The sequence below is a fragment of the Taeniopygia guttata genome, chromosome 5 (assembly GCF_048771995.1).
Source record: "Taeniopygia guttata chromosome 5, bTaeGut7.mat, whole genome shotgun sequence".
Classification (NCBI taxonomy): domain Eukaryota; kingdom Metazoa; phylum Chordata; class Aves; order Passeriformes; family Estrildidae; genus Taeniopygia; species Taeniopygia guttata.
In genome coordinates this window covers 49,554,956-49,580,156 of record NC_133030.1, presented here as the reverse complement: position 1 = coordinate 49,580,156, position 25,201 = coordinate 49,554,956, and the positions used below count along the sequence as shown (strand labels likewise).

Genomic DNA, 25,201 nt, shown 5'->3' with positions numbered 1-25,201 from the left:
CACAGCACCACAGCACACGGCTGGGGTCGAAGTAGAACCTCCCCCACCCAGAGAGCTGGGTTTGGCCCCTAAAGTAACAGCAGTACCTTCACAGCGGGTTTGTTAATCGCATTATGGCATTCAATGTGCTGGCAATGAATAGGATTCCAGGCTGCAAAACCAAAACATGGCTGATTAGTAAATGAGAAGAGATATTTACATTCTTTGTGTCTAGCGGTCTCAATTGAGAACAAGATCCTCTTGTACTAAGCACTATACAAATATGAGTATGATACAAATAGCCACTCCTCAGGAAGCTTAATAATTACCATAAACAACCTTGAACATACAGGCCTCCTGAATTATTTAGAATGTAATTTAAATGAACCATGGATTCAGCGAGAAAATGAAAAAAGGAAGACGCAGACATTCCTGTTGCAGACACTTCTTGATCTCACCAGCATCTTGAAATAATTAACTATCCTTCCACTCCAGGAGCAAGATGGTAGGAGTAGCTGAGTAAATTCAGTTACTTTCCCAGGCAAAATGCAAACACAGCTGAGACAAAGGAAAACTAGTCCAGTGACAGAAGGAATACTATCATGATTAGTTTACAGACCTGCTTGCATGGAAGAAGTGATGCAGAGCAGTACATGAAGAATTTCTTTTTTTTCTAAACAGTCAAGAAAATTTATCAACCCTCCGGTAGAAGGCTTTAGAACAGATCAGACAACTTCTACCAGGAACATTCAGACTGCGCTTGAGTTGATCTAGGGGTCTTCTAAGGTTTCTTCCAACCCTTCATTTTCCTAATTTAAAATGTCACATTCTGGTCCAGAAATTTTAAAAGTTAACTAAACCTATGTCATATGACAGAGACTAACTGAAACAGGTTCAGACAGACAATCAGGAAAAGCAATGAGTTGTTGCTGGACAACAACTTCTCGTGCCCCTGTAGTAGCACTGTCCCATCAGTATCTCTGGGGAGTCTGGCAGACAGAGAACTTTATACCAAGCACCTACTCCAGCTGCGTTCCTGACTTTGTCCCCGTTTTCATCCTATAATCAACCTTGAGAATGAATCCATTATACTAACTGCACCTGACATCACATGACTTTTTTTGACAGTAACAGCCGGATAAAAAGTCTTAGCAACAGGAGCAGTGTTAGCAGCTGGCACAACAAAAGCAACCAAAGCAATAATTGAAAGGAACATAAACCAGAACTGCTGGGAGGCCCAGGCAGCAGTTTCACAGACTATTTGTTACAAACACAATATTTATTTCTTCTCCTGTTCAGGTTTAGCTAATATTGTGAGTAAGATAACCTATTTACTAGCCATGATCTGAGTTTTTATTTTTCATAACATCTTTTGGAAAATGCAGATAAATGGATAATGCATATTGTTATGAAAGTACAACTTATCAAACAAAAAGAGTCGCAATATATCACAAAACTGTAAAAATGTCACTTTAACGCTTCTCATAATTTATTTATTTTGGCCTACAAAAAACCAGCTGCACTGACCTGTGTACTGAAGTCCTCTGTACTCACTGATTGCCCCAGGGGGTTTTAAATTGGGCCAATAGTGAAATAACATCTGTACTGCTGGAGGTTTAACTTGAGATGGTCCATAGGCTATTACATATAGCAAATCCTAAGGAAAGACATGTACAAAATGTTTATTTTTTCAAGGTAACACACCACAATTCAAGATATTGTACTTCTGTCCAAAGATAGCTGAACACACAAAATTAACACATTTCATGCCCTAAGAAACTTCCTTTGTATGCTCTTAGAGACAAGATTAGATGACCAACTTGAATGCTTCCGAGTTTAATCAGAGGATGCAACAGCAACTACCCATCCCACAGTGCACTAATTCTCTGTCTAGTCATGGAGCAAAGAGGTGAGATACAGATAAATAAACCAGATTTACAGCAGATTCAGACAATAATACAAATATTTATTGTAAAAGTCCAGTCCCACATGAACTGAGAAGCCTGCTCATTATTAAAATTTCCACCCACTGGAGCCACAACCACAAAGTACTTAGGAAACAGAGCTCTGTCCTATAAAACATGGAACTGCCTCTAAACTAAAAATTAGAGGGACCTTCCTCTCCATAATCCAGAGGGAGGACTGGAAATAAAGATCATTTACAACTTCCTGGCACACAGCCAGTTCAATTTTCAAGCCATCTGGTTTTTATTACTACCCAAGCACAGTAATTTCCACAAAGTATATATGATCATAAACTTACTTTCCATACTTCTTGCTTATATTTCATTAGACATTCCAGTAATTGGCAATGATACACTGAGAGAGAAAAGACAGTATAGACTTAATATGGACAAGGAAACTCAGGTTAAAGAAGTGATGTAAACAGCTGATTGGCTCGGCTTTGTCCATCCAAAACTCTATGCCTCATTCAAATATTTTTTATTTTAAAGGGCTTGCTAAAGAATCAATGCCCTGAGAGTCATCACAAAATATAAGAAACTGAGTATTAGTAACTTCTTTCTGTCAAGAAATGCAGGAAGATGATTACCATGAGGGTACAGCTTTTTGCACAGCAATGGAGATCTTTTTCAAACACATCTAGTTGAAAGATACCTGCTGATTCACTAAAACTTTGTCCCTCTGTCACAATGTAAATGGGTATCTTGTCATTCATCTTGAGGCAGCAATGGAAGTCACATGTAACTATTATTTCCACATATACAAAAGGCTATAGGAGCCACACTGTATCAAACAAATATGAGAGCCAAGTGAACTACTTTAGATGTCTGACTTCCCAGAAACCACAAGGCAACATTTTTCTCTGACGGTTTGAACACAGAAATCACAAAAAAACAAAGACAGAACATTTAATGAAAAAAAACTGACTTCTGCAAGCAGCTTTTAAAAATGGTGTTCTGCTTTTATTTACCTGTATAAAGCAAGCTAGGATGATGTGACACTCCACAGAATGCAGTGTGGGGTCCCTCCACACACACTACATCTACCCATCCACATAAGACAGGAGATAGTTGACAGCTGATGATCATGTAATGCAACAGCTCACTGGGGTTCAATACTGTTTCAATTTCGTTATGTGATCCCAATGGTTTAATAGGGACTGCCTCACTTTTGCTTAGATACTCATAATTACATATAACTTCATTATAGTTCCATTAAGTCTGCAGCCAGCATTACCTGTCTTCTTTAGCAAAACAGTACCAGCTGTGAGTTCACTGATATTTGAATCATAGTGTAAGACAGTTACTATGAATTTCTGTAGTCAAGTTAAATGGTATTTCTCCCCAACAGTGACATTAGATATATCAACATGTCAAACATGAGTAGATCAGAGTTTTCAATCCTGGGCCAAATCCTATTTCTTTATCACAAAGTGATCTCTTGTCTACATAAGGATTATTTCCAGCATGATGTCCAGAAATCTCAGTTTTGACTACAACAAATCATTTTTCATCCTGTGCTGGGAAAAAACAGTATTTTCCCATAATGAAAACTTTTCTGATTTCATTTGACAATACTTCCTGACTGACAGTTTCAGAATGAACGATACCACGCTGCATGTTTACACATACCTGGGTTTGATGTGTACTGCATTGCAATCATCAGCATTGATGATGCAGACAGATTGACATGTGCTGGAACACCTTCTCGTTTTGAAGATCCCACTTAAAAGAAAGGAAAAAATAAATGAATTTTCTATTTTAACAGGAAAATCAGGTGAGAATAGCACGTAACTGATTCCAACTCAGGCAGATAAAATTCCTAAGGTGCCATATCATGTCATGAAAACAAAGCAAAAAAAAAAAAAAGTGGAAGAGAAAGATGCCCAGGTACTGATTCACAGACTGTGCCAGGTTTTCCAGATCAGTGCAACTTCATCCCTAAAACTGCATCAACCAGTTGCCTTCTCAGGCCCTCTCCTTCAGAACCCACAGACTGGTCAAAATAGCATCATTTATACAGCTAAGTGCACCTAGGCCTTGGATTGTAGGAAGGGCAAGGAAAAACTGGAGAGGAAAATGGAAAGCCTGCTGTTGAGGTGTGCTGAGGAAGGGCTGGGGCTGGTGATAGCTGCTGGTGCAGGGCACAGATTACTCCTCAGAGAGCATCTGCTAAGAGCTCAAGTTACAGCTGCAAAGCAGAAACATCAGTCCCATGGTTATGTGAACTGTGTTGAGATAATGATGAACAGCAGCACTGACAATCTTTCACCTCAGAATCTTTTACCTCACACAGAAAGTGGCTGGAGTTCCTCCTAGTCTCTCATGAAGTGGGTTACTATTAAATGCAATATATTTAGGAAAACCCTGCAGAACTTTTACATGGCAACATGGCTTTGAAGGCAAGCTCCCACAAAGAGATGTCACAAGTATCTTTCCACCCTCACAGCACTTCCCCAAGCCTGGCTGCCAGGACCCAAATACCAAGCATTTGGGATAGAAGCACAGAACTGTAGCTACCAGCTCAGTGGGCTGTTTTCATCCCTCCCATCTGGCTCTCCAACTGCTTAGACAATCTCTTGCATCCTCCCTTTTGGTTTGAATCAGAACTAAACGCTAAGGGAAGGAAAGGTTCTGCACTTGCCTTGCAAAGGAGCATATAATTCCCAGCAGGGAAAGACAAGGAGACTAATTAAAAGAACTCTCAAATAGAAATGAAGGAGAGAAGATAAAATGGAGAATTTCTTCCTTTCTGTTCTCCACATGACCCAATATTACTACAGATCTTTTCACTGCACTTCATTAATTCATTTTTTTAATCTTTTCCACACAAATAAGCACCCCCAAATTATTACAGGAAGGTGTATTTTTATGGGTTTAAATTGAAAAATACTTGGCAGCTCTAACTGGGCAATTAAATATAGCCATCAGCAAAAAAGTAGGACACAATACTAGATTAGTAAATTTAAAAAGCAGCAGACTGGTTTCATACAGAAATCTCACCAAAACTGATAGACAAAAAAGCCAGCATGACAAATGCAAATGCAAGGATGCAATCTCTATCGGGGCAGTTGGGGAACAGCATCTATTTAAGTAAACCAAGGATTCGACTCATCCAGTTATTCTGAGGTACAGTTCTAAAGATCTGAGGAGAGACAGGATAAGTCACCACACTCAGCTGTTCGTTAACAGGATACAGCACTGGGAAAAGAAGTTGCTTAATGTAAAATTCTGTTCTTAACACAAAGAGGATCTATTGCACATACATATTAAATATATCTTAGCAATTTCAATTTGCACACTGTCATTAGATGTGTCAGAGTTAATAGAGAAAACCTCACTAGAACATACCAAAAATGAATATTTTACATGGGAAAACTGAAGTCCAGAAGAGTTAGGGAACTTTTCCAGATCATTGACTGGTCAAATCAGAAAATAAAGGTGATACATTTGCATTAAATATTAATCTCAAAACACTGGACTATGCTTCTTTCAGCACCTTCTGCATGGTTAAATGGCATTACTCTTGATATCTGTACAAAAGTTGTTCATATTTTTCCACAAAGAATTGGGAATATAAAGATAAGGAAGAGACATTTTCACAAAATCACAGATGGTTGATGTTAAAAGGGACTTCCGGCCATCATCTTGGCCAATCCCTCTGCTCAAAGGCAACTACAGCAGATCTCCAGGGAAAATTGTGTTTTGAGCACCTGCTAGAATGGAGAATCTGCAACTGCTTTGGCAAACTGTTGCAGGTTTGGTCACACACAGTAAAAAGCTTGTTGGTTAAATGACCTAATATTGACCTTAATGATTCTCTCTGCAGAAAATGGTTACGTTTCTCATTACTGCTGAAGTCCCATTGAGCTTTTTGTCGGGTACATGGACAAGCATTCAGAACACACCTCAATATCCACACTGTGCAGGGACTATGACATTAAATAATCATGTGACATCTCCATGGAGAGGAAGTAAAAAGACAAAAAGAGGAAAAAAGGGCAGGGACCATCAGATTCAGTCCTAACTGTTATGGATAGGAGATATTACAGGCATAGTCATTTAGTACAGAACTTAGAGAGAAAGTGCCAAAAACACAGATAGGGAGAAAATAGAAATTCACCACAACATCATCACATTGAGAAAAATCATACTCGTACATCCAGATCTGTATCTATGCAAAAATTATGCATGTTGCTATTGCATTTATTATTTCAGGAGCAGTTTGTCCAACTGATTCTGTATTCAAAAATTCCACTGCTGGCACTGAAAGTTCTAGGAGTCTGAAAACAGTGATTTTTTAAATTAAACATCACACTTTAAAAAAAGGAAAAATTCACACCCAAACAACAGTGTAATAAATAAATAAAAATGATAGAGCTATTTCCCATTGAAAATAGTCACATGAAATTATTTTATGTATGTAAGGAGATTGATGTTCCATTACAATTCTGTCACAGATCAAATTTTGACTCATACAGTCTGATACTATTATGTGCCAAGACAGAACAATAACTAGAATGGGTTCTACTTACATATAGCCATAGGCAGAAAAGATGTGCTGAGATACTCTATAATATCCTTGTGCAGGAATGGAGGAAAGGTAGCTAATGTTGAAATCATTGTATAAGGTAAAGTACTCAAAATATCATCACTGAGAAAAGGAAGTAAGCATGTAGTAGTGTAAAAAATTGATTGGCCAAGATCTGTTGAATAAAATGAAAGAAATATAGAATCATTACAATGAAAACGTAATTATAACTATGTACTTTCTTGTTTACTAATCTAAAAAATTAATTCTATTTTAATTCCAGCTTTCCTCTCAAAGTAATTTGGGAAGATAATCACTGTAGACAAGTGAGTACACCCTCAATTTTTAAGTCCCTCCTAAATGGAGGGAAACAGCTGCTGAACACTCCTCCAAAGAGTGTGAAGAAAATATGAAAGCTACAGTCTATAAAATAATCAGTTAAAATCAGTGTTGATATTAATCATATGGTGATTAACATATGATGGCTTGAATTTAAGCAGAGCTGTTACTAGAATAAGAATTTCAAATGCACATTGTATTGAAGGCCAGATTTTGCAAAAAGCATTCTAGTCTTTATCAGTCATATTAAAATAAGAACTTTATCTTAATTACTTTCAAGAGTTCTGCAAAGTATCTCACATATACTGACTACAGGAAGTGTCACTGTATTTTTCAAACCACATGTGATTAAACTACAGATCTTGATTTCCAGGGAAACCATTGATGCTAGAAGTGGCCAGAGCTTAAAAGGATAGGAATATTTATCAAGATTATCTACACTTATTCTAATAAATCATATTGTAACTCGTTGGAAAGGATACTTAATAACTGTGCAACATTTCAAGATCTAAAGGGAAGGCATAATTTATTGTGTACCTGGTCACTGTGGAATAATCTTTATACTCTCTCCCAAATGAGAAAGCGAGCTGGTGCCTATAACCCTCTGACAAAGGTTACAGCACTCAATGAAGCCTGAGTATGAACCTGTATGATGACCCAAAGACATCAGAAGGCTTTCCTCCTGCATTTGTTAACTATTCCCCAGCCTTCAGCACATTGCACACAGGCTTTCAGTCTCACCTGTACAACTGTCTCTGTCAAGCACAGATTGATCTGTAGCTGTGAACATTCTGGGTCATATCAAAAATTAAAAGTGGCAGCCCATTTCAGTGGTTCTGGCCAGCCTCCTATGCAAGAGCCTAACGAGACCCTCAGTGCTACAGAGTGCTTCTCCTGCAATACATATTCACCAGCTAAATACACTCTTTTATAACCTGATCAGGCCAAAGCTCAGGATTGCCTTGCACAGCAGTTGTACTTACCCAAACAACATGGATTATTCTGATAAAAAAGTATATAATTTTTTAATCAATTACTAAGCTGAGGAAGAAATACATAACAAGTTGTATTGCAAAATTTGATTCTCTGCACACAAAACCATACAAAACAGCAAGCCATCTCCCCTTGCCCCAAGGATGAGTCAATCAAATTATTCCTGGCACATATTTATCTAAAATGTTCTTAAAAACCTGCAAGACAGTTCACTCCTTTTCCTGTCAATTCATCCTAATGCTTAATCATGTTTATAATATAAAAATAATTTTCATTTTAAAAATTTCCATTGCTGCTATATAAGTGTATAACTTCTTATCCTGGTCAACTATAACAACAAATAGATTGATTTCATTTATTTCTCCTCACAGCAACCTTTACATATTTTCATACGATAATCACATCTCCCTTCCATTTTTCTCTAAGCTAGATAAACCAATTTTTTTCTGTTTTTCTCTCACTGCTCACATTTTCTAGATCTCAAATCATTCTTGGGTTTTTTTTTTTTCCTGGATTCTTCACAAATAGTACATGTTTTTCTTGAAGCTAGATGGACAAATCTGAAAATTTTACTCCAGCTGAGGCTTTATAGGGCTGTTAGAATAATAAACATAATGTTTTTGGTATCTCATACATAAAAAAATGTTTACACATTGCTAGAATACTATTTGTATTTTAGCGATTTATGGTCTTCTCAGATCTACTGTTAACACTCAGAGCTCTCTGCAGTACAGCTTCCAAGCTGGTATTGCCTCTTTTTCCTTTAATTTCTCTCTTAAGCAGAGTATTTTACATTTCTCCTGTGGAGACACTTCAAAACAGAATGCAACTTGCCCCAATTACTTGAGTCACATATCTTTCACACAAAGCACATGCTAGTAATCATCTTGATAACATCTGTAAACCCAAAGTCTATCAGTTAAGTAAAAAAATAAACCAAAACTATTTAGTAAAAATTAAAATATTTAGTAATACTAGACCCAGCACAGCGTCCTGTAAGATTTCCCACTACTCTTCCAGCTGCCAAGCCACTGGCAATTACTCCTAGAGTGTTTCACTTACTCAAGTGGGAATCATGTCCCAGGATTGTCTATTAGGATGTAAAACAACACAGCAACAAAAATGTGACTAGGGACAGAAAAAACACACAAGGTGAGGCACTGTGTGGCCATAAAAAGAAAAATGTTTGCCCAATGTTGTTTGTTTTTTACAGCTCTCCATTGATTGTTAATCATTGGCATGTTATCTATTTAGGAAAAGAGTTTTTGATCATTAACTCCACCACTTCTAAGAATTTAAGTTAAGTCAACAAGTCTGTATCTTGCTATAGGCCCTGCTTTTGCAAGATCATACCATTCATTTCCTAGGGTAGCAGTCTTGGATTCAAACATACTGCTGCCAGCTGAAAGGGAATTCAGCACTTTACAGAAACAACTTTCCTCCTGAAGAATTTCAGCAGCATTATCAGATAGACAACCATCTTCCCATAGAACTATGTAAGCAACTCATCATGATACCACCGTGGAAATTAATATTGGCTAATACCTAGGGAGAATACTGGGCTACTGAATCCCAGTAGGGAAAGGCTAACAGACTAATAAACCAGACAGATGCAGAGCAGAACTTGAGGAAAACAATACAAACACAACACAGTCACAAACCCCACTTGTAGCTACTTTGAAACATAAGACAATATTGGTTTTCTCTCAGACAGAGATGCTGCTATCTTTTTTATACAGGTGTATTTTAAAGCCATCTCAAAGCACAATTACTGTGATTTTTTCTTCAATTAGATATATACTATATTCTGTGTAGAGATGGACCTTCACCAGAACACTCAATCTGTGCATTTCTTATAGGCCAGATACACATTTGCATGTTCTTTGTGCATTTTTAGGAGACACACCCCAAAAAGACAAACTGAAGTTATCTCAGCAGATTCAAGTTAAAAATCTGGGTATCTTTACACCCGTCTGTGTAATTTTTGTTACATACAATTGTATTTTAGTTACATACCACCAGCACATCACTAAAAATCAGACAACCTCAGAATTCAAACCCAAATCCACATTTAGCAAAAAAACATCCTTTATTTGAGAAAGTCAAACAGAACACTTGGATATAAATGCATCCCAGAAGCTTTGAAATCCAGATCCAGGTCAGTTTAGGCCCATCTCTTCTACTGGATATATGCATCACTCATGGATTCACAGCACTGGAATCATTCAAGGGCCTGCTTACCATGTTGCCCATGTTGTAGCAAGGGAACTAGATCCAGTAGTGTCACCAGTGTCACGTAAAGTCCTTGATAGTCCAAAGATGGGTAGTCTGATAACTGAGCATCACGACTTTGCTGGCCACGTTCAGATGGAGCATCTCGCAGGACGCTGTAAAGGAGGGAGCGAGTAACAGTAGGGTTGATGGAACTGACCTGTGGTCTTAGAGATGGGGTGAGTGGGAATGGCACAGGAAAAAGACACATGGTCATGGGCACTGTCAAATTGGAGGCATCTTGATTCTCCTTCTTCCCTGTGCGGGACAAAATGCTGTTGGGGGGACAAAGAAAAAAAAGAGACAACAAAGACACAAAGAACAGCACATTACATTGAAATGACACTATAAAACAAATAATAAAAGACCAGATACATCCCACATAAGATGCAATCACTACCAAAACCAGCATGTCTACAAATCTAGCAACCATCTACTTCCATGCTTTAAAACAAGAGAATTAAAAATTGACGTCTAGGAAAATTTCATTGCATCTCATGTGTTATCTGGTTCATAAGGAGCAAAAATATAAAAATGCATGTTTCAGTGCCCTACCCATGTTTCACAGTTAAGAAAAATTCTAAGAATTAAAAGTGTTTAGCTGTGTCAAAATAGGCTGGTATTTTGCTCTGAGATTCTGAGGATTTTGAGAGATTTATTTTTTCCCCCCTATAATCTTTTGAGCCAACTGACTGAAAACATGCAAAATATAGGTGTGGCACTTGCAGAAACATGTTTTAGCAAAGAATAAACATGTGTGTTTGTTAAGATAGTCTTAAAAATCACATGTTTATTGCATTAAAATAATGTCTGTATGTATTTTATGATACTGTTTCATGACCACTCACTCAGTATCATTTGAGATAATGAAGTTTAAACAGGCACATGGATTTAGAAATAATATATTTCTAAAATGTTAACTAAACTACATTTGGAAAAGTTATAAAATAATATATAGTAGATGGTCTTTAGCATATGTTTGTGAGCTAATGATAATGGTTGTTTATGTGTGTTTTTAATTTTGCCCACGTTTAGGGAGGAAACATTTTGCTTTATGAATACAAACACTCCTTGGGTAAATAAGTTACTTTCAAAAATCTAAGGGCTAAGCAAGCAAGACCAATTATGTAACTGCAGATCAGACAGTATGTTACCATACACTCCTGCTGTTACTTACGGTATTATTCAACATAACTCATTATAAACTAAAGGAGAGATAATTTCAAAAAATAAAAATAATTTAGTGGGTATCAAAATAGAGGCTATACGTCAACCAGCTTGTTATGTAGTTTTAAAAATGTTGCAAACATGGTTGTAAACATGGTAATCTAATTTATTTTAAAAATAAACCCCACTATTTTAAATAGAAATAAATTCTCACTTAAGCAGTGTTATATTTTAGTTATCAAGCAATTATAGGGTTAGTTCATAATCTCCATATGTGCCTATAAAATATAATACACCTTTTAAATATATTAACCCACACACAAAGCTTTTTCTCCTTTTTAAAGCACCTTTTTGCACCTCTCAGTCATTGGGATTTCCAAAAGTAGTTGCTGTTGGTTTAACTCTGTTCCCACAGTCAGTGTTAAACTTATAAAAGACAAGCCAATAGCACTAAGATTTCCACTGACTCATGAAGAGCAGAATTATATCAAGAGAGAGCACTTCTGGAAACCTCTTTTCTCTTTAACAGTACAGAAATCCCTATCATATAATCACCTCAGCAAGTCTTACCCCCAAGTCTATTCAGCAATTTACACAAGTAAGCCAAATTCTTGCTAAGGTGCTTATAAGAGAAGGTGTAATACATTTGCAATAAAAACACTTTTACAAAAACAATTATTTGCCAAGTGGCTACTATCACATGGCTACTTGGCTACTATTACATCACCCTTGCAGTCAGAGATGGCACACAGTCTGGCTTACAAAAATACTATTTTTTTCTTTTTTTTTTTTTTTTACTGTGCCTCATGTATTTGGCAGATGATTTTGGTTTCTGTTACCCAATGTCCAGTAAAAGAAACATCATCACTGTCACGGTTTTATCAGATCACCTAAAATCTAGTATGACTTTAAAAATGAATTATCAGAGTGCTGATTCCTTCTAATTTGCTTGATGTTCATTTGCCATATTTTACAGCTTATGTTTAGAGATGTGAAGGTACTACACTACATTCCTTTCTTGTCTACCAACAGATAATACCAATTACCCATCTCTTTACTTGCCAAAACATCACTCCATGTGCACTTATTTTGAGAAAGGATATTAATCCTTTCTTTTTACACTGCGCTACAGGCCCATCTCTGGATTAGATGCCAAAGCCCACTTATATCTTGATCACAGCACCCTGTTGTTTAACAGTAATAAGACTAGATCTAAATTCCAGCTGGAACCACAACAAATTTATTAAAAAACAAATTTAAAAAAACAGGCTTTTGCCTGACCCATATTTTTAAAAGGCAATAAACAGAGGAGTCAAAATTGAAAATCTGGGAAGTCCGTTAAGACCAAGATACAATTGCAATTTGCTTCTGGTTCAATTCAAACCAAGTACTGAGAATTTGGAATATCTGCAAATTGTAACTCCAAACTGAACTTACTCCATACTGAACTTGCTCTGCAATAAGGGGCAAAGCTACCAAGGCTTGTTTCAAGGCATGTATATCTTTGTTGCAAATATATCCCACAATTACTGCCTTCTTGGACAGGTTTCCTAAAATGCCTACAAGTGAAATTACATCTCACCAAGGTAGCACAATAATGACCATTAATAGCCACCATGGCATTTATAACTATGCCTCACATAAAGTATTTTACTTAGAAATACATATGGAGAATTTTCCTCAGGAAAATGCGAAAGAATAAGCTTTTCTGCGAGATGTTTCTTAAGCCTTAGATCATTCCTCAAATGAGGGAGAAATCACTGAAAATGAGTAGGGCATGAAACAAATTCATGCTGTAATGTAAAGAAATGCTTTTCCCAAAGAGAAAATTAAAGAAGAACTAAATGAGTCAATGTGCTATGCATTGTGTATGGTGATTTTATGTGATGTTTGTTATAGAAATACGGAATTTTTTTCAGTCATTCCACATCTGCTCCCCCCACCCCTGAGCTTGTAATTTATGGAGGCTGCATACAGAGCAAAGGAGTAAATTAGTCTCTTGTGCAATCATCTTTAGCCAGCAAAATGACACCACATATGAATGTGATCCAAAACAGTGGGCACATCCCACTGAAAAGAACACAGTCAGCGTGTCCATAACAGAAAAAGGTAAAAGTGTAATAAACAGTAAAATTTACTTCTGTAAAACCCAATCACTATGTGGAATTTCTCCGACTATTCCTTCATTATTTCTATGACTATACATGTTCACTAAGAACTGTTTGTCCCTAACAGCCCAAATTCATTGCATATGCTCTGTGTTATTCTGCACCATGTACTTCTATTGCTGATGTTAAACCATGTACAATGGAGTCTCAGTGTAGGAGGCAGAAAGGAGACTCAGCATGAAAAATATTCAAATAAGTTTTTGAACATGCTCTTCAGAAAGGTTCTTAACCAGTCTGTTTAGTTTAAGGGTAAATCTTCCAGAGATCTGCACACAGTGGGTGGGAGTTTCCTTCTTTCCATCTGCCACACTAAATACAGGGTGTGTTGTTTTGCTTTTTTATCCATCTTCTTTCTTAGTATCAGCAAGTGTATAAAGTTACACTGGTTCTATCACAGCACTCAGCCTTTGACCCACAGTTCAAACTCCCCAGCTACAGGGGTTTAGAATCTGAATTTGACCTTGCCTGAGTATCAGAACTCAGTCCACTTAAATTTAGATCCAAGCCCTGGCAATAATTTCTCATACCTTTTTAGTTCTGAGGCTAATCAGATCCCAGATCATGAAGGACAAAGCCATTTGTGTATCAGACATGAGTATCATTTCTGCCCCATGGGGTTCAGCATTACCAACAAGAGGATTTTGGTTCAGTCCCATTCTGAACATGAAATTTAAAAAAATGGAGTTGCTTGACTGTGCAATTGCTGCCCTGATTTCTGATCTGCTCCCATAGTTGCTAAGTATAAAGCTATTTCAGTAAGCCCAGGAACATCACTGCTCCTGGAGTTTGAAGAATTTATCAACAGGACAGGTCAGCTGTACATTATAAAAGAAGACCACAGAGTGGCAGAAAGATGTTCTGCTTTCTTTAAGCAGAACATTCTAAATCTATCCTGACCCAGTGAACTTCTGACCAAAAAGAAACATATCTCATTATAGCACTTGGTAATTACAGCTAAAAGAGAAAACATTCAGAATCAAGTCCAACTTTCTTGTTTAACAGCTTAAAGGTTCCATGTATTTAAGCAAAAGCTGTCTTGTCATAAATAATCTTACTTAAATGCAATTTAAGTGTGTGTTGTACAAATAGTCCATCATAATAGCCTGATGTGGGAACAGAGACATGGTTCAGAAGTATCTTTCGTGACTCTTTGAACATTTTTCCCACTGCTCAATACAATGAGACAAAATTTAATTTATTAACCTTCAAACAAAAAGTCCTATTGGCTGCTGTAAGTTTCTTCAACAGTCTAAATGAGGAGGGAAACAAACAGTTCTGCTCTTGAAATTTTCAGAAGTAAACAGGAGGTTTCAAGTTTGCTGTGAACAGATGTTCCATTAAAAATTATTTCTATCTGTCTCTCCTTTTAAACAGGGTCAAGAAAATTTTGATGTATCCCAGGCTCTTTGAATGTTAGAATGAACTGTTCTCATTCTTTTAAGTTTAAATTCTTGCTTCTCAACTTGTCTACATCGTAGGAGTATATGTACAAACATATGGGTCAATTGTAGTTTGTTAATGTTTCCTCCTCAAATAATGCAAATAGCTTTATTTCCAAACTACCCTTTGACAGCAGGGACAATCTTCCAGGTATAAATCTGGAAGCTATGCATAGAAATGCAATTTGAACTGAATTCTTCTGGATGTGAAAACCAGTGCCAGGCAAAACCAGCAGATAAAAATCCCCTCTTCATGGTCAAAAGCCATTTTAAAACCAATTAGGAAATATGAATCCACTAGGCAGCACTGCGGAGTGTACATTATTCCTAATAAAGTCTCACTTTTTTTCCTATTTTTTTGGAAGACAAGATAGTATTTCCTATTCGTAATGTATTCTCTAGTCACGTGGTATTTAGCACTATATATTATTACTAAACATTAGACTAAGTCAAAAATGTTGGATCAGAATAATCCTGATGTGTTGTTACCATCCAAATCCAGATCTGTATACAAACTTTGTCTGCTCCTGTTGTTCTAAGGGACTGAACCAGAACCCAGAAGAGCTGAACCAAGCACAGTAAGAAACCAGTTCTGCTTGCTTGTCTGGCTCCACTCTGGGATTCTGAGGCACCAGGACTCTCAAGGAGGCCATGATTATACACATCTAAAACTCTATAGGTACAAACTCCTTTCTTCACAAGTTCAGCATGTTTGTGCGTTCAGCTAAGCCTTAGGACCAAGCAAATGCATAATCAACCAAGTTTATTCTAGAATCAGCCACTCAGTAAAGGGGCTTAACTGGGCAAATTGGGCAACAGCCACTGAAGACATTCGTTCATACCATGTTTTTCTTAAATTATGCTCTGACTCTTTTTGGCTGACCATTGACCCGTTAAATCTGGCAACCAGTTCAAAGCCAATCGATATCCCCTACAATTCTTTAGCTCTTTTTTCGTCAAGAGCATTAGTCAAAACTTACCTCAATAAGGTCTGAGAAAAGTATTTCAGAGTATTTGCAATGTCAGTTCCAGAGGGCACAGGGTATATGTTGTGGAGAACCCGGTTGTGGTATTCTTGAAGGTAACGGATTTTGGAAGCAACTACATAAAAGACAAAAAGACAAACACAAAAACTTTCATTTAGGCTTTTTGCAGATTTTGAGAGAGTCATGACTGTTTCATTTTCATTTTTTTTAAATTTAAATATTAAACTCAAAAACCAGAAAAAAATCTCTCTGCTCATTCTGTTCTGACTGAATAAATTGTAAAAGAGTGCCAGGGAGAGCACATGGAAGTGAATTTCTGCATCTGTATTAGGCAAACTTAGTGCTAGCAAATTAAAAAATATATATTGCCACTCAGCACTTTGTCCATGTCTCCAAGCATCTCAAGAGTCATTTATAATGAATGAGTCATTGGACCACAGGAGGTTCATGTGAGACAGATAAGTATTTCTACAGCCAAAGCAGAGATATAAGCTAAGACAGAGAGACCTTATGTGATTTACTGTGGGCCATACATTTACTTTATGCAATGAACTAAAGATATAAGAGCAAAGTGGCTGCTCTTTATTTGTCTTAGGAAGTGCAATCAAGCAGATAAAGGGATTTCAAAGAGCAGCAGGAGGTGCGCACCTCCACTGAAACCAATTTTTGTTGTATTACAAGTAAACACTGGCTTTATTTTCTAATAGGAATCCTTGTTCAGTATTGGGAAAAAAGTGATTACTCCCCTAATTGCACAGCCTTACATTGCCTGTACAGCACAAGACAGTCTCATGGAGAGACATCTACACACACACAGCTCCTCTTGCTCCACTCAGATTAACCAGCTCTGCTGAGACAGAGTGCACTGGCTGGGGCAGAGGGCTGCTCAGCTGTGCTGCACTGCAGACACAGCCTCATGAAAGCACAGCTGCCTGGGAACTCTTCATCATGTTAAAAGTGCACCAAGACTGTAACAGGCAGTTAAAAGGGGAGATGCTTCTGAATTCTTTCAGCCCTTAAGCATATGGATTATAACAGTCTTTCACTATACCAAGATACACCTTGCTGCCCTACTGGGCCCCCTCAGTGTGGAAGATAAATCATGCTTCCTAAACAAGCAATTAGTCAATTATTGGTTTTATTCTCATGGTCAAATAGCATTTATTAAGCAATAAATACCATTAAGTCCTCCACTGAACAGAAAGGTACTAACGACCTGGGAGACATTGCTATGGCTTACACTGCTGAGATAGCTGGACAGTTCATGAATTTTCTATTTTTTTCTGTGCCACTGGCAAGTTGAATGAGAAGGGGTGACATTGTACCCGTATTGCAGAAAAAGACTGATGGACGGACACCAAAAGCAAAGTGTCTGCAAATATTGTTGGAGGCTCAGCTTGAAATACTGAGAGCCATTTTGCCACTATAGGTAACAGTACACACTGGACTTTCACATCCAGAAAACAAAAGATTCCTTGAGTGGTCAGCCACACAACAAATAAGTTCTGACAATCTCAAGTCAATTATCCATAAAATGGTGAACACTCAAATAATCATCAAATGAAGAAAACTCTTTTCTTGAACGCATGACAAGAAATCCAGACTTACAGCACCCAACTAAGGTCATTCTTTAACTCATTTCCTGTTGTAAGGAGGGCATTCCCCAGCTCCTGCAGCAAGTGAAGCTTCTGCAGACAAAAGCCTCCCTCATGGTATTACCTGGCTTCATCACAAGGCTTTCTCCTTGAGAAAGCCCATCAGGTGACTGAAGGACTGGGGTCTGTGTGAAACCAGCAAGCAAAAATGCAACCATGGACACTGTCATAATGCATATGCAAAAGCAACACTCTAAAAATGCATAAGCATCTTTAATTACATTTCCTCATCCTTAAGCCTTTTACTTCACAATTAATGAATAACTAAAAACAATCATGACATTTCCCCTCTCCCTCAAACAACTGAAATCAGAATTACCACCACGTAGGCCTGTGGCACATGAGCAGTGCTCTGCAGGAGTTTATCCTGTGTGACAGCAGCCATAAGTGGCTTCCTGTATGGCCCCCAAACCACTGGGCCAGGAACATCTGGGCAGGATGTGTTTCACTCCACATTACAGAGGCTGACTTGAGCAGCCCAAGACTGTTTTCCCCTTCTCATCTCACACCTCATTCTTTCTGCCCACTAATCCCAGTTTTAGTCCCAGATTTGCAGGCTGTCTCATCAGATTATTTATAAGGTAGACATTTCTTTCAACTGCCATAAAACTAATCTAGTTTAGTTTCTAGATTAAGAAAGTAATGATTTCGTAAATGTATTTTGTGATGTTACTTTCTCTGGTCAGGGAAAAAAAAAGTATGAAACCAAGTATATCTGTAAATGACACAGACTATGCAAGGAAGTACCCAACTAAGAACAATTCACAGCAAGGTGCACAGATTACTGTGGCTATTATGGTTTGCTGTCAGATATCTGTAAATTAAATGGACTACAAAATGCCAAAGATTATTACACAATTCAGATCTAGATGTATTTCAGAGAGCTGTGTGCCTCCCTACAGTTACTAATTTTCAATAAAGGGCATAGGGTATCTAGAATCACTTAGAACAGCTTTTTTTTTAATGAATGAAAATCCATTCATTTTTATTAATTGGCATTGTTTTGTAATTGTATCAGGCCAAATATCAAAAGAGAAAACTTATTTATAAAGTCTAAATATAAACATTAGCTTTAGGCTAAAGGTTTCAGCCTCACTTTCTGTTTCCCAAAAACAGTGTTTCCCAAAACAATGTCCATTTCAGCACAGCTTCCCACAGCATAAAGAAAATTCTGAAGGAAAGCCCCAAAGCAAAAACTTTGCCAGGATTCAAGCTACAGCAAGTGTGCAAATGGCACAAATTTCTGAGTTTCCAAGTACCCAGAGACACACTTCAAAAAGTGATGGCACCCTGTGGAAGCACTTGGCCACCCTCATAGGGTCATCAAAAAAACAAATAGGTATCTCTCTAGCATCAACACAGACTTCACTAAACTCCTCAGCCCCTGTGTAACCATTGACTGAACCTAGAGTAAAGCCATTGGGAGTCCTCAAAGATGGCCTTGGTTGCTCCACTGTCCTGGGGGGGAACAGAGCAGGCATCAGGCATTCCCAGGACATTACTTACCACAACTAAACACCAATTACTGCTTTTTAGGGTGAAAAATAATTCATTTTCTTTGAATACAACAGAACATCTCAGGCATGCTGCAAAGAGTCAAGTGATCAAAGTCACTGTTGATATATCTGGTATGCAATACAAGATGTGTGTGGTCACAAAAAAGAGCAGCTTCTCCAGTTAACCTCCAGAATGACACCATTTTACCTGTTGTTCACAGAACCTGCCCAAGAGCTGTGGGATTCATGTTTAGACCAGCTTATCTTCTGTTCCAATCAGTGATTCCTCAGTCGCAGTGTTTCACTGATGCTCTTGGTAAACTGAGAATTCATTATGACTTGTAACTTGAGTTCTTCCCAAGACATTCTGGTTCTTGCCTGTCACTCAGTGAGGGCAGAAGCAACAACAGCGACAGCTGGGGTTTGAAAGTTTGACTGGTAGTGATGCATGCACACCAACACATCCTTGTCAGAGTCCATTACTCAAAAATTGCTGGTGAGGGAATCTTGAAATTATGTAGAGACAAAGACATTTGGTAATGCCATAAGAACTAGTCAGGGAAGCAGCCTTGGTAAAAAAAATACATTCAGCAGGTTAGAATGTACAGGATATGTCCATTAACCAAATACTCTGCCTAGAGTATCACAGAAAGGAACATTGGAAGGCAGAAAGATCTGAAATCTGGACCCGAAGTCAATCTTAAAATAGAGAGCTATAGGGACATGGTAGGCTTTGATGCAGTGTCTTGAAAAGTACAAAGGGATGAAAATAAAAAACAGCCAAGGATAAAATACATAAGAGAAGCTCAAACAGAGCAGACCAAAAGCATTAAGAATAGAGGAACAGAGAAGACAGAATCGAAAAGAAAATGCCATAGCCAGTGCTAGGACAAAAAGTAGCACAAATTCTTCTGCATGGCAGTGTGAAGGAAGTACAATTAATGTGCAAGTATCACACAAGAGAAGAAACAGTTATAGAACTCAGGTGCAAGTAGGGGATGGAAGCAACAACAGAATGGTACAGATCCAAACATTGCACAATTCAGGGCTTCTGCACATCAGAATATTGTGTCTCTAGTTAAAAGACTAGAACTCCATCTTTACAGCAATAAATTAACATCTGCATAATATTTTTAAAGCAAGATGATCCATCATCGTAAATAAGCAGTAAACCCTAACAGAAAAGAAAAATACAGGTATTCTTTTTGTTATATCTGTTCACCATAAGCATATATAAACACAAGGATCCTTCTCAGTGACCTGGAGGAAGAAGAGAGCAAGTCTAAGCATGCAAAGTGTCAAATCACATCACGTCATCATGACAAACATCAATCCAACCTCTTGGTCCCAGACTGCCTGTTCATAACCATGACACTGTATCAGGCAAGAAAGTAGCTTTGATATGGGTGGCGAGCTCGACTACCCCAGTATTTTATTTTCAGCATCCCATCAGGGCTCTTGCCGACAAACCAGGTGTCATGAGCAACAACAGTGAGGAGCATTTCCACAGCCCAGATTGCTGCAGGTACCCCAACCACCATGTCATCTACTCATGCTCTGATCAGCTCCAGCCAACATGGTGGTTACAACACCCGCGACCAAGCAGAGGCACGCTGGCCGCGGGCAGGGGGATGCCAGCACCTGGGGGAATCGCGCTGGGACCGGCCACTGTGGCAGGTGGCCTGTAGGCAAGACACAAACACCCAGCCTACATTCACCCGAAAGGTGAGCGGCGCGGGCAAGAACGACAGCACGGCTCTTCTCGCTCCATCTCACTGCAAGACCACCTGCAAGGCGGCGACGCGTGCGTCACCTCTGCTCTCGCAGGGGGCTGCATCCTTTGGGACACGGAGCCGGCAGACGGGGCAGGCTGGACCGCTCCCGCCGTGGGGCGGCGGGCGAAGCCGGCGGCCTCAGTACGAACTCTCAGCCCGATCCCTCATCTCCCCCGTCCGCTCCCCGGCGCTGCCTTTGCCGCCGCCCCGAGCTGGCCGCCAGAACAGCGAGGAGCTCCGGGGGCTGCGGCCACCAGCACCGGCGGCGGCTCCGACAGAAAGAGCCAGAACGCCGGCAGCCCCCTCCCCCTGCACCGCCTGCCGGCGGCCGCCGCAGACCGCGGCAGGAGCGCGGGCAGCGCTGCCCGCCGGGGCGGCGGGCGGGCGGCGGCGGGGCAGCGCCATCGGCGGGACGGCGCCCCCGGCCCCGCTCCCCTCCCCTCGGACAGACCCCGGCCCGGAGCCCGCCCGGCCCCACTCACACTGCTCCGCCTTGGTGGACATGCTGCCGCCCCGCTCTGCCCCTCGGCGCCGCGGAGCGCCGGCCCCCGGCCGCGATGGAGCTGCCGGTGCCCGTGCCGGTGCCGCCGCCGGTGCCGCAGGGCTGCGGGCCGGGGAGCGGCGGGCGGGCGGGACCGGGCGGGAGCGCGCTTAAAGGGGCAGCGCGCCTGGCGGCCGCGGCAAACACGGCCTCGGGAGGGACGGGGTGCGAGACGGGACGGGGAACGTGGGATGTGATGCGGAGAGGAAAGCTGGCTGGCGCCGGGGCGGTCCTGAGGCACCTGCCCCAGCGGCGCTGCGGCCCCGCCGAGGTTGTCACAACGTCGAGTTGGGAGCTGCCGAGCCGGAGGACCTTGATAAGCGTCGGCGGTGTCCCCGGGGGCCGCCAGGGTGGCCGGGGCTGCGGAAGGGCGGGCGGTTCCCCAGGAGCTGCACTGAGCGAGGACAGCGCTGGTGGCACTGCCAGGAGCTGTGCTGGGGATCCGTGTGATCCCTGACGTGGAACAGCACTGTTGTTCCCTTGCGTCCTTCTCCCCTCGACCCCTGGCTCCAGCTGTACCCCAGGCGGGCGGGCAGGCAGGCAGTGCCTCCGGGCCGGCTTTCCCCACCTCTTTCGGCCGTGCACCGAGCGCCTCGGGACCGCCCTGCCCTTCCCGAGGAAACAAGGGCTGCGCTCAGCCCCCACTGTGTCCCTCTCCTTCTCCAGATTCCAGCCATGGTGACTGCCCCAGGACCACGGTGGGTTGAAAAGATTTTTGTCCGATTGTGGTGGGAGTACAGTATTAACAATAAAAGTCATTTGCTTCAAGAGAAATTATTTCACTGCTGTGCGTCCTATCAGCTTCCCCATCGTCCTGACTTGACCGTACCAGGTGTCAGAAATTAACAGTGAACGATGTGTTTCTTTTCTGAAACTTTCCATATAAGTTTTTTAGATCCTCACACCTCTGAAAAAGCTATGTGGAAGCAGCAGTATTTCATCAGCCGGGCATGAGAGTCATGATGTTTACACACAAAAAAGTCCATTGCAACATACTGTCCTCAAAATGCTGGGCTGTGTAAAGTAAATAGGACTGTGGCAGCCAAAGAGAACTGCGCTGTGGAGGTGGAAGAAAATAGCTATCTTTTGTTATTCATCATAGAAGGCAGTGCCTCCAAATTACTGCTGCCCTGATTTGGGGACAATGCACATTCACTGCCATGAACCACAATGAAGGGGCAGATTCTGTTCACTGGCATTAACTGGTTCATATTTTTCCTGAAAGAAATTTTCTAAAAATAGTGCATGGGCAATGTTTCTTCAACACCCCTTAATTAGGTACAAAGTAGAAAAGTAGAGCTCTTACTGGAGGCCATATATCTTTCCACACTCCCTGCTGCTTGTGAGCCCCAAAGACAGAGAGAACCCAACTTATACCACAGTTTGCTCTTTTACATTCATTTGACAGTAAATATTTAAGTTTTTGCCTTTATTAGAAGCTTTATTTATTGAAGTGCTCAGAGAGGTCATGTGGTGCTACAAACCAGTTTCCCCTAACCCTATGTCTCACAACATGGAGCATAAGGGACGAATATACAGACAAATGGCTTTCAGACTTCATTGAAATAAGATATTGAAATTTCATCTTTAAATTTCTGTCTGTTGATGCAACAAATCAATCTGAACTGCTTTATTGCTTATTACAGAACAATAGTAAGCTCTCTGCACTGAGGGGAACTGCGCTTCCATAAATATCTTTGAATTATACAAAGTGTTCAAATACCAGAGTAGTGAGCTTATTAAAAACACTCAAGTTGATAAAGCAGGAGTACACTGAGAAAATATTAATTCCATTTCTCATGCAAAATTTCTTCTTTGGTTTAAGTGTCTGAAAATTGCAGCTATGCCTGCATTTACTGAACAAGGTCCTACATAGTACAGCATGTAGTTCAGCTACCTGGTAAACAATTTATTGCTTATGAGTTCTTCTGCATTGTCTAAACAATGTCTAAGCCCTAAATAAATCCTATACAAGTAGTCTGTTGTTCAGTCAAACAATTTAATACTTGCCTAGTTTGTTAATTCAAGTATAGAGACTCATGCTTTATATTGTGAACAAATGTCATTAAGCAGCAAATATAGAAATGTGGCACTCTGGGAATTAATTTCCCAAGTGTCTGGGCTGAACCAGTGTCATAGTTTCTCAGCAAGATCCTCATGAATATGCCTAACAAAATTGGTACAGTGCTCCACTAGGAACCATTTTAAGCAGCTAAGGTTTATGTCCATTTGATTTTTTCCTCTGCACACACGTGTGTTAAGAGAACACATAAAAGCTGCAGGCATCTTAAAGCCCACAAATCATTAATAAAATAATATATTTTTAACATCAAATGAATGGGGGGTGGAAAATTTACACACCAACAGATGAAAATGAAAGCATGCTACTTTCTGAGTTCATGAGCAGAAATTCTACAGAATCATGGAATCTTTGAGGTTGGAAAGACTCTCTGGAGCTTGTCTACTCTAACTTCCCTGCTCAAAGCAAGGTCAGCTAGAGCAAATTGCTCAGGGCCATGTCCTGCCAAGTTTCAAATATCTGCAAGCATAAAGACACCACAACTTCTCTAAGCAACTTGTTCAAAGTTTAGACTATCCTCACAGTAGAAAGCGTTTTCTTCTTGTATTTCAGTTCATGCCAATTGCCTGTCATCCTGTCACTGAGCTCCACTGAGAAAAGTGTGGTTCCATCTTCTTATTCCCTCTCCTAAGGTATTTGTACACGCTGACAAGACCCACTCCCCACACCAAACCTTTTGACTTTTGTGCTAAACAGTCCCAGTTCTCTCAGCACCCTTTTACATGACAGATGCTCCAGTCTCTTCATCACTTAGCCCTTCCCTCAACTTACTCCAGTATATTCATGTCTTTCTTGTACTGGTGAGTCCAGAACCAGACACAGAACTCCAGTCAGGTCTAACCAGTGCCAAGCAGAGCAGTATAAACACCTCCCTTGACCTGCTGGCCGTGCTTTTCCTACTGCAGCCCAGGATCCTGTTGGCCTTCTTGCCACGCAGGCTCATTGCTGGCTCACAGTCAGCTTGGTGTGTACCAGGATGCCCACGTCACTCTTTGCAGAGCTGCTTTTCAGCTGCTCAGCCCCAGCCTGTACTGGTGCTTAGTTATTCCCTCTCATGTGCATGATTTGGATTTTAACGTGTTGAACTTCATAAGACTCATGCTGGCCCACATCTCCGAGCTCTCAAGACACATTTGAATGGCAGCACAACCTTCAAGTGCTGGTGTATCAACAGCTTCTCCCAGTTTTGCATCGTCTGCAGAGGGTGTCCCATCATCTGGGTCGTGGGCAGAGACATGAAACAGCACTGGCCCAGGGCTGACCCCTGCAGTGCAGCACTGGTTTCCAGCTGGGCTTTTTGCCCCTGAGCACAACCCTCTGAGCCTGGCAGTTTGTTTGGCCACTTTCCAATTCACATCATTGTCAACTTGCCTAGTCCGTATTTCATTACTTTCTCTTTGCTGATGTAACGGGAAGCATTGATAAAAGTCTTGCTAAAGATAAACTTTCACTGCTTTCTCCTCCTACACCAAGTTAGTAATTTTGTTGCAGAAGGTTATCAAGTCGGTCAGGCATGGTTTTCCCTTTGCAAATGCACGCTGACTACTCCAAATAACCCTTCTGTCCTTAATGTCTTTGGAAGTGATTTACAGGATTATTTTCTCCATCATCTTCCCATGGATCAAGGTGAAGATAAATGACCTATAATTTCCCAGATACTCCTGCTTGTCCTTCTTGAAAACAGGAGTGACTCTTGCTTTCTTCTATTTCTCAGGACTCTCCCAGTAGCTTTGGCCTTTGTAAAAGATGATAAAAATCAGCCTTACAGTGTCATTGGCCAACTCCCTCAGCACTTGTGAGTGCATCCTATCATGTCCCAT

The 25,201-nt window shown here is 40.3% G+C and overlaps 1 protein-coding gene across 9 annotated transcripts in view; it reads right to left on the bottom strand.

Annotated features, from left to right (window-relative positions):
* The window catches only part of UNC79 (unc-79 homolog, NALCN channel complex subunit), a 106,405-nt gene extending 84,575 nt beyond the window's left edge, over nt 1-21,830 (bottom strand). For 4 of the 9 annotated variants that reach the window (XM_030274890.4, XM_030274898.4, XM_072930363.1 and 1 more), the window contains exons 1-8: nt 21,243-21,827; nt 15,829-15,949; nt 10,045-10,349; nt 6,476-6,646; nt 3,573-3,665; nt 2,243-2,298; nt 1,507-1,636; nt 87-151 (exon numbers count right to left, since the gene is read on the bottom strand). In XM_030274890.4, coding sequence (XP_030130750.4) covers nt 87-151; nt 1,507-1,636; nt 2,243-2,298; nt 3,573-3,665; nt 6,476-6,646; nt 10,045-10,349; nt 15,829-15,949; nt 21,243-21,264 — 963 coding nt within the window. In that variant the 5' untranslated portion in view covers nt 21,265-21,827. Of the gene's footprint in view, nt 1-86; nt 152-1,506; nt 1,637-2,242; nt 2,299-3,572; nt 3,666-6,475; nt 6,647-10,044; nt 10,350-15,828; nt 15,950-19,193; nt 21,183-21,242 lie in introns of those variants that run through there. The other 5 variants (XM_072930364.1, XR_012056479.1, XM_041716874.2 and 2 more) reach the window with 5 other exon arrangements.
* Between the last annotated feature and the right edge of the window lie 3,371 nt (nt 21,831-25,201).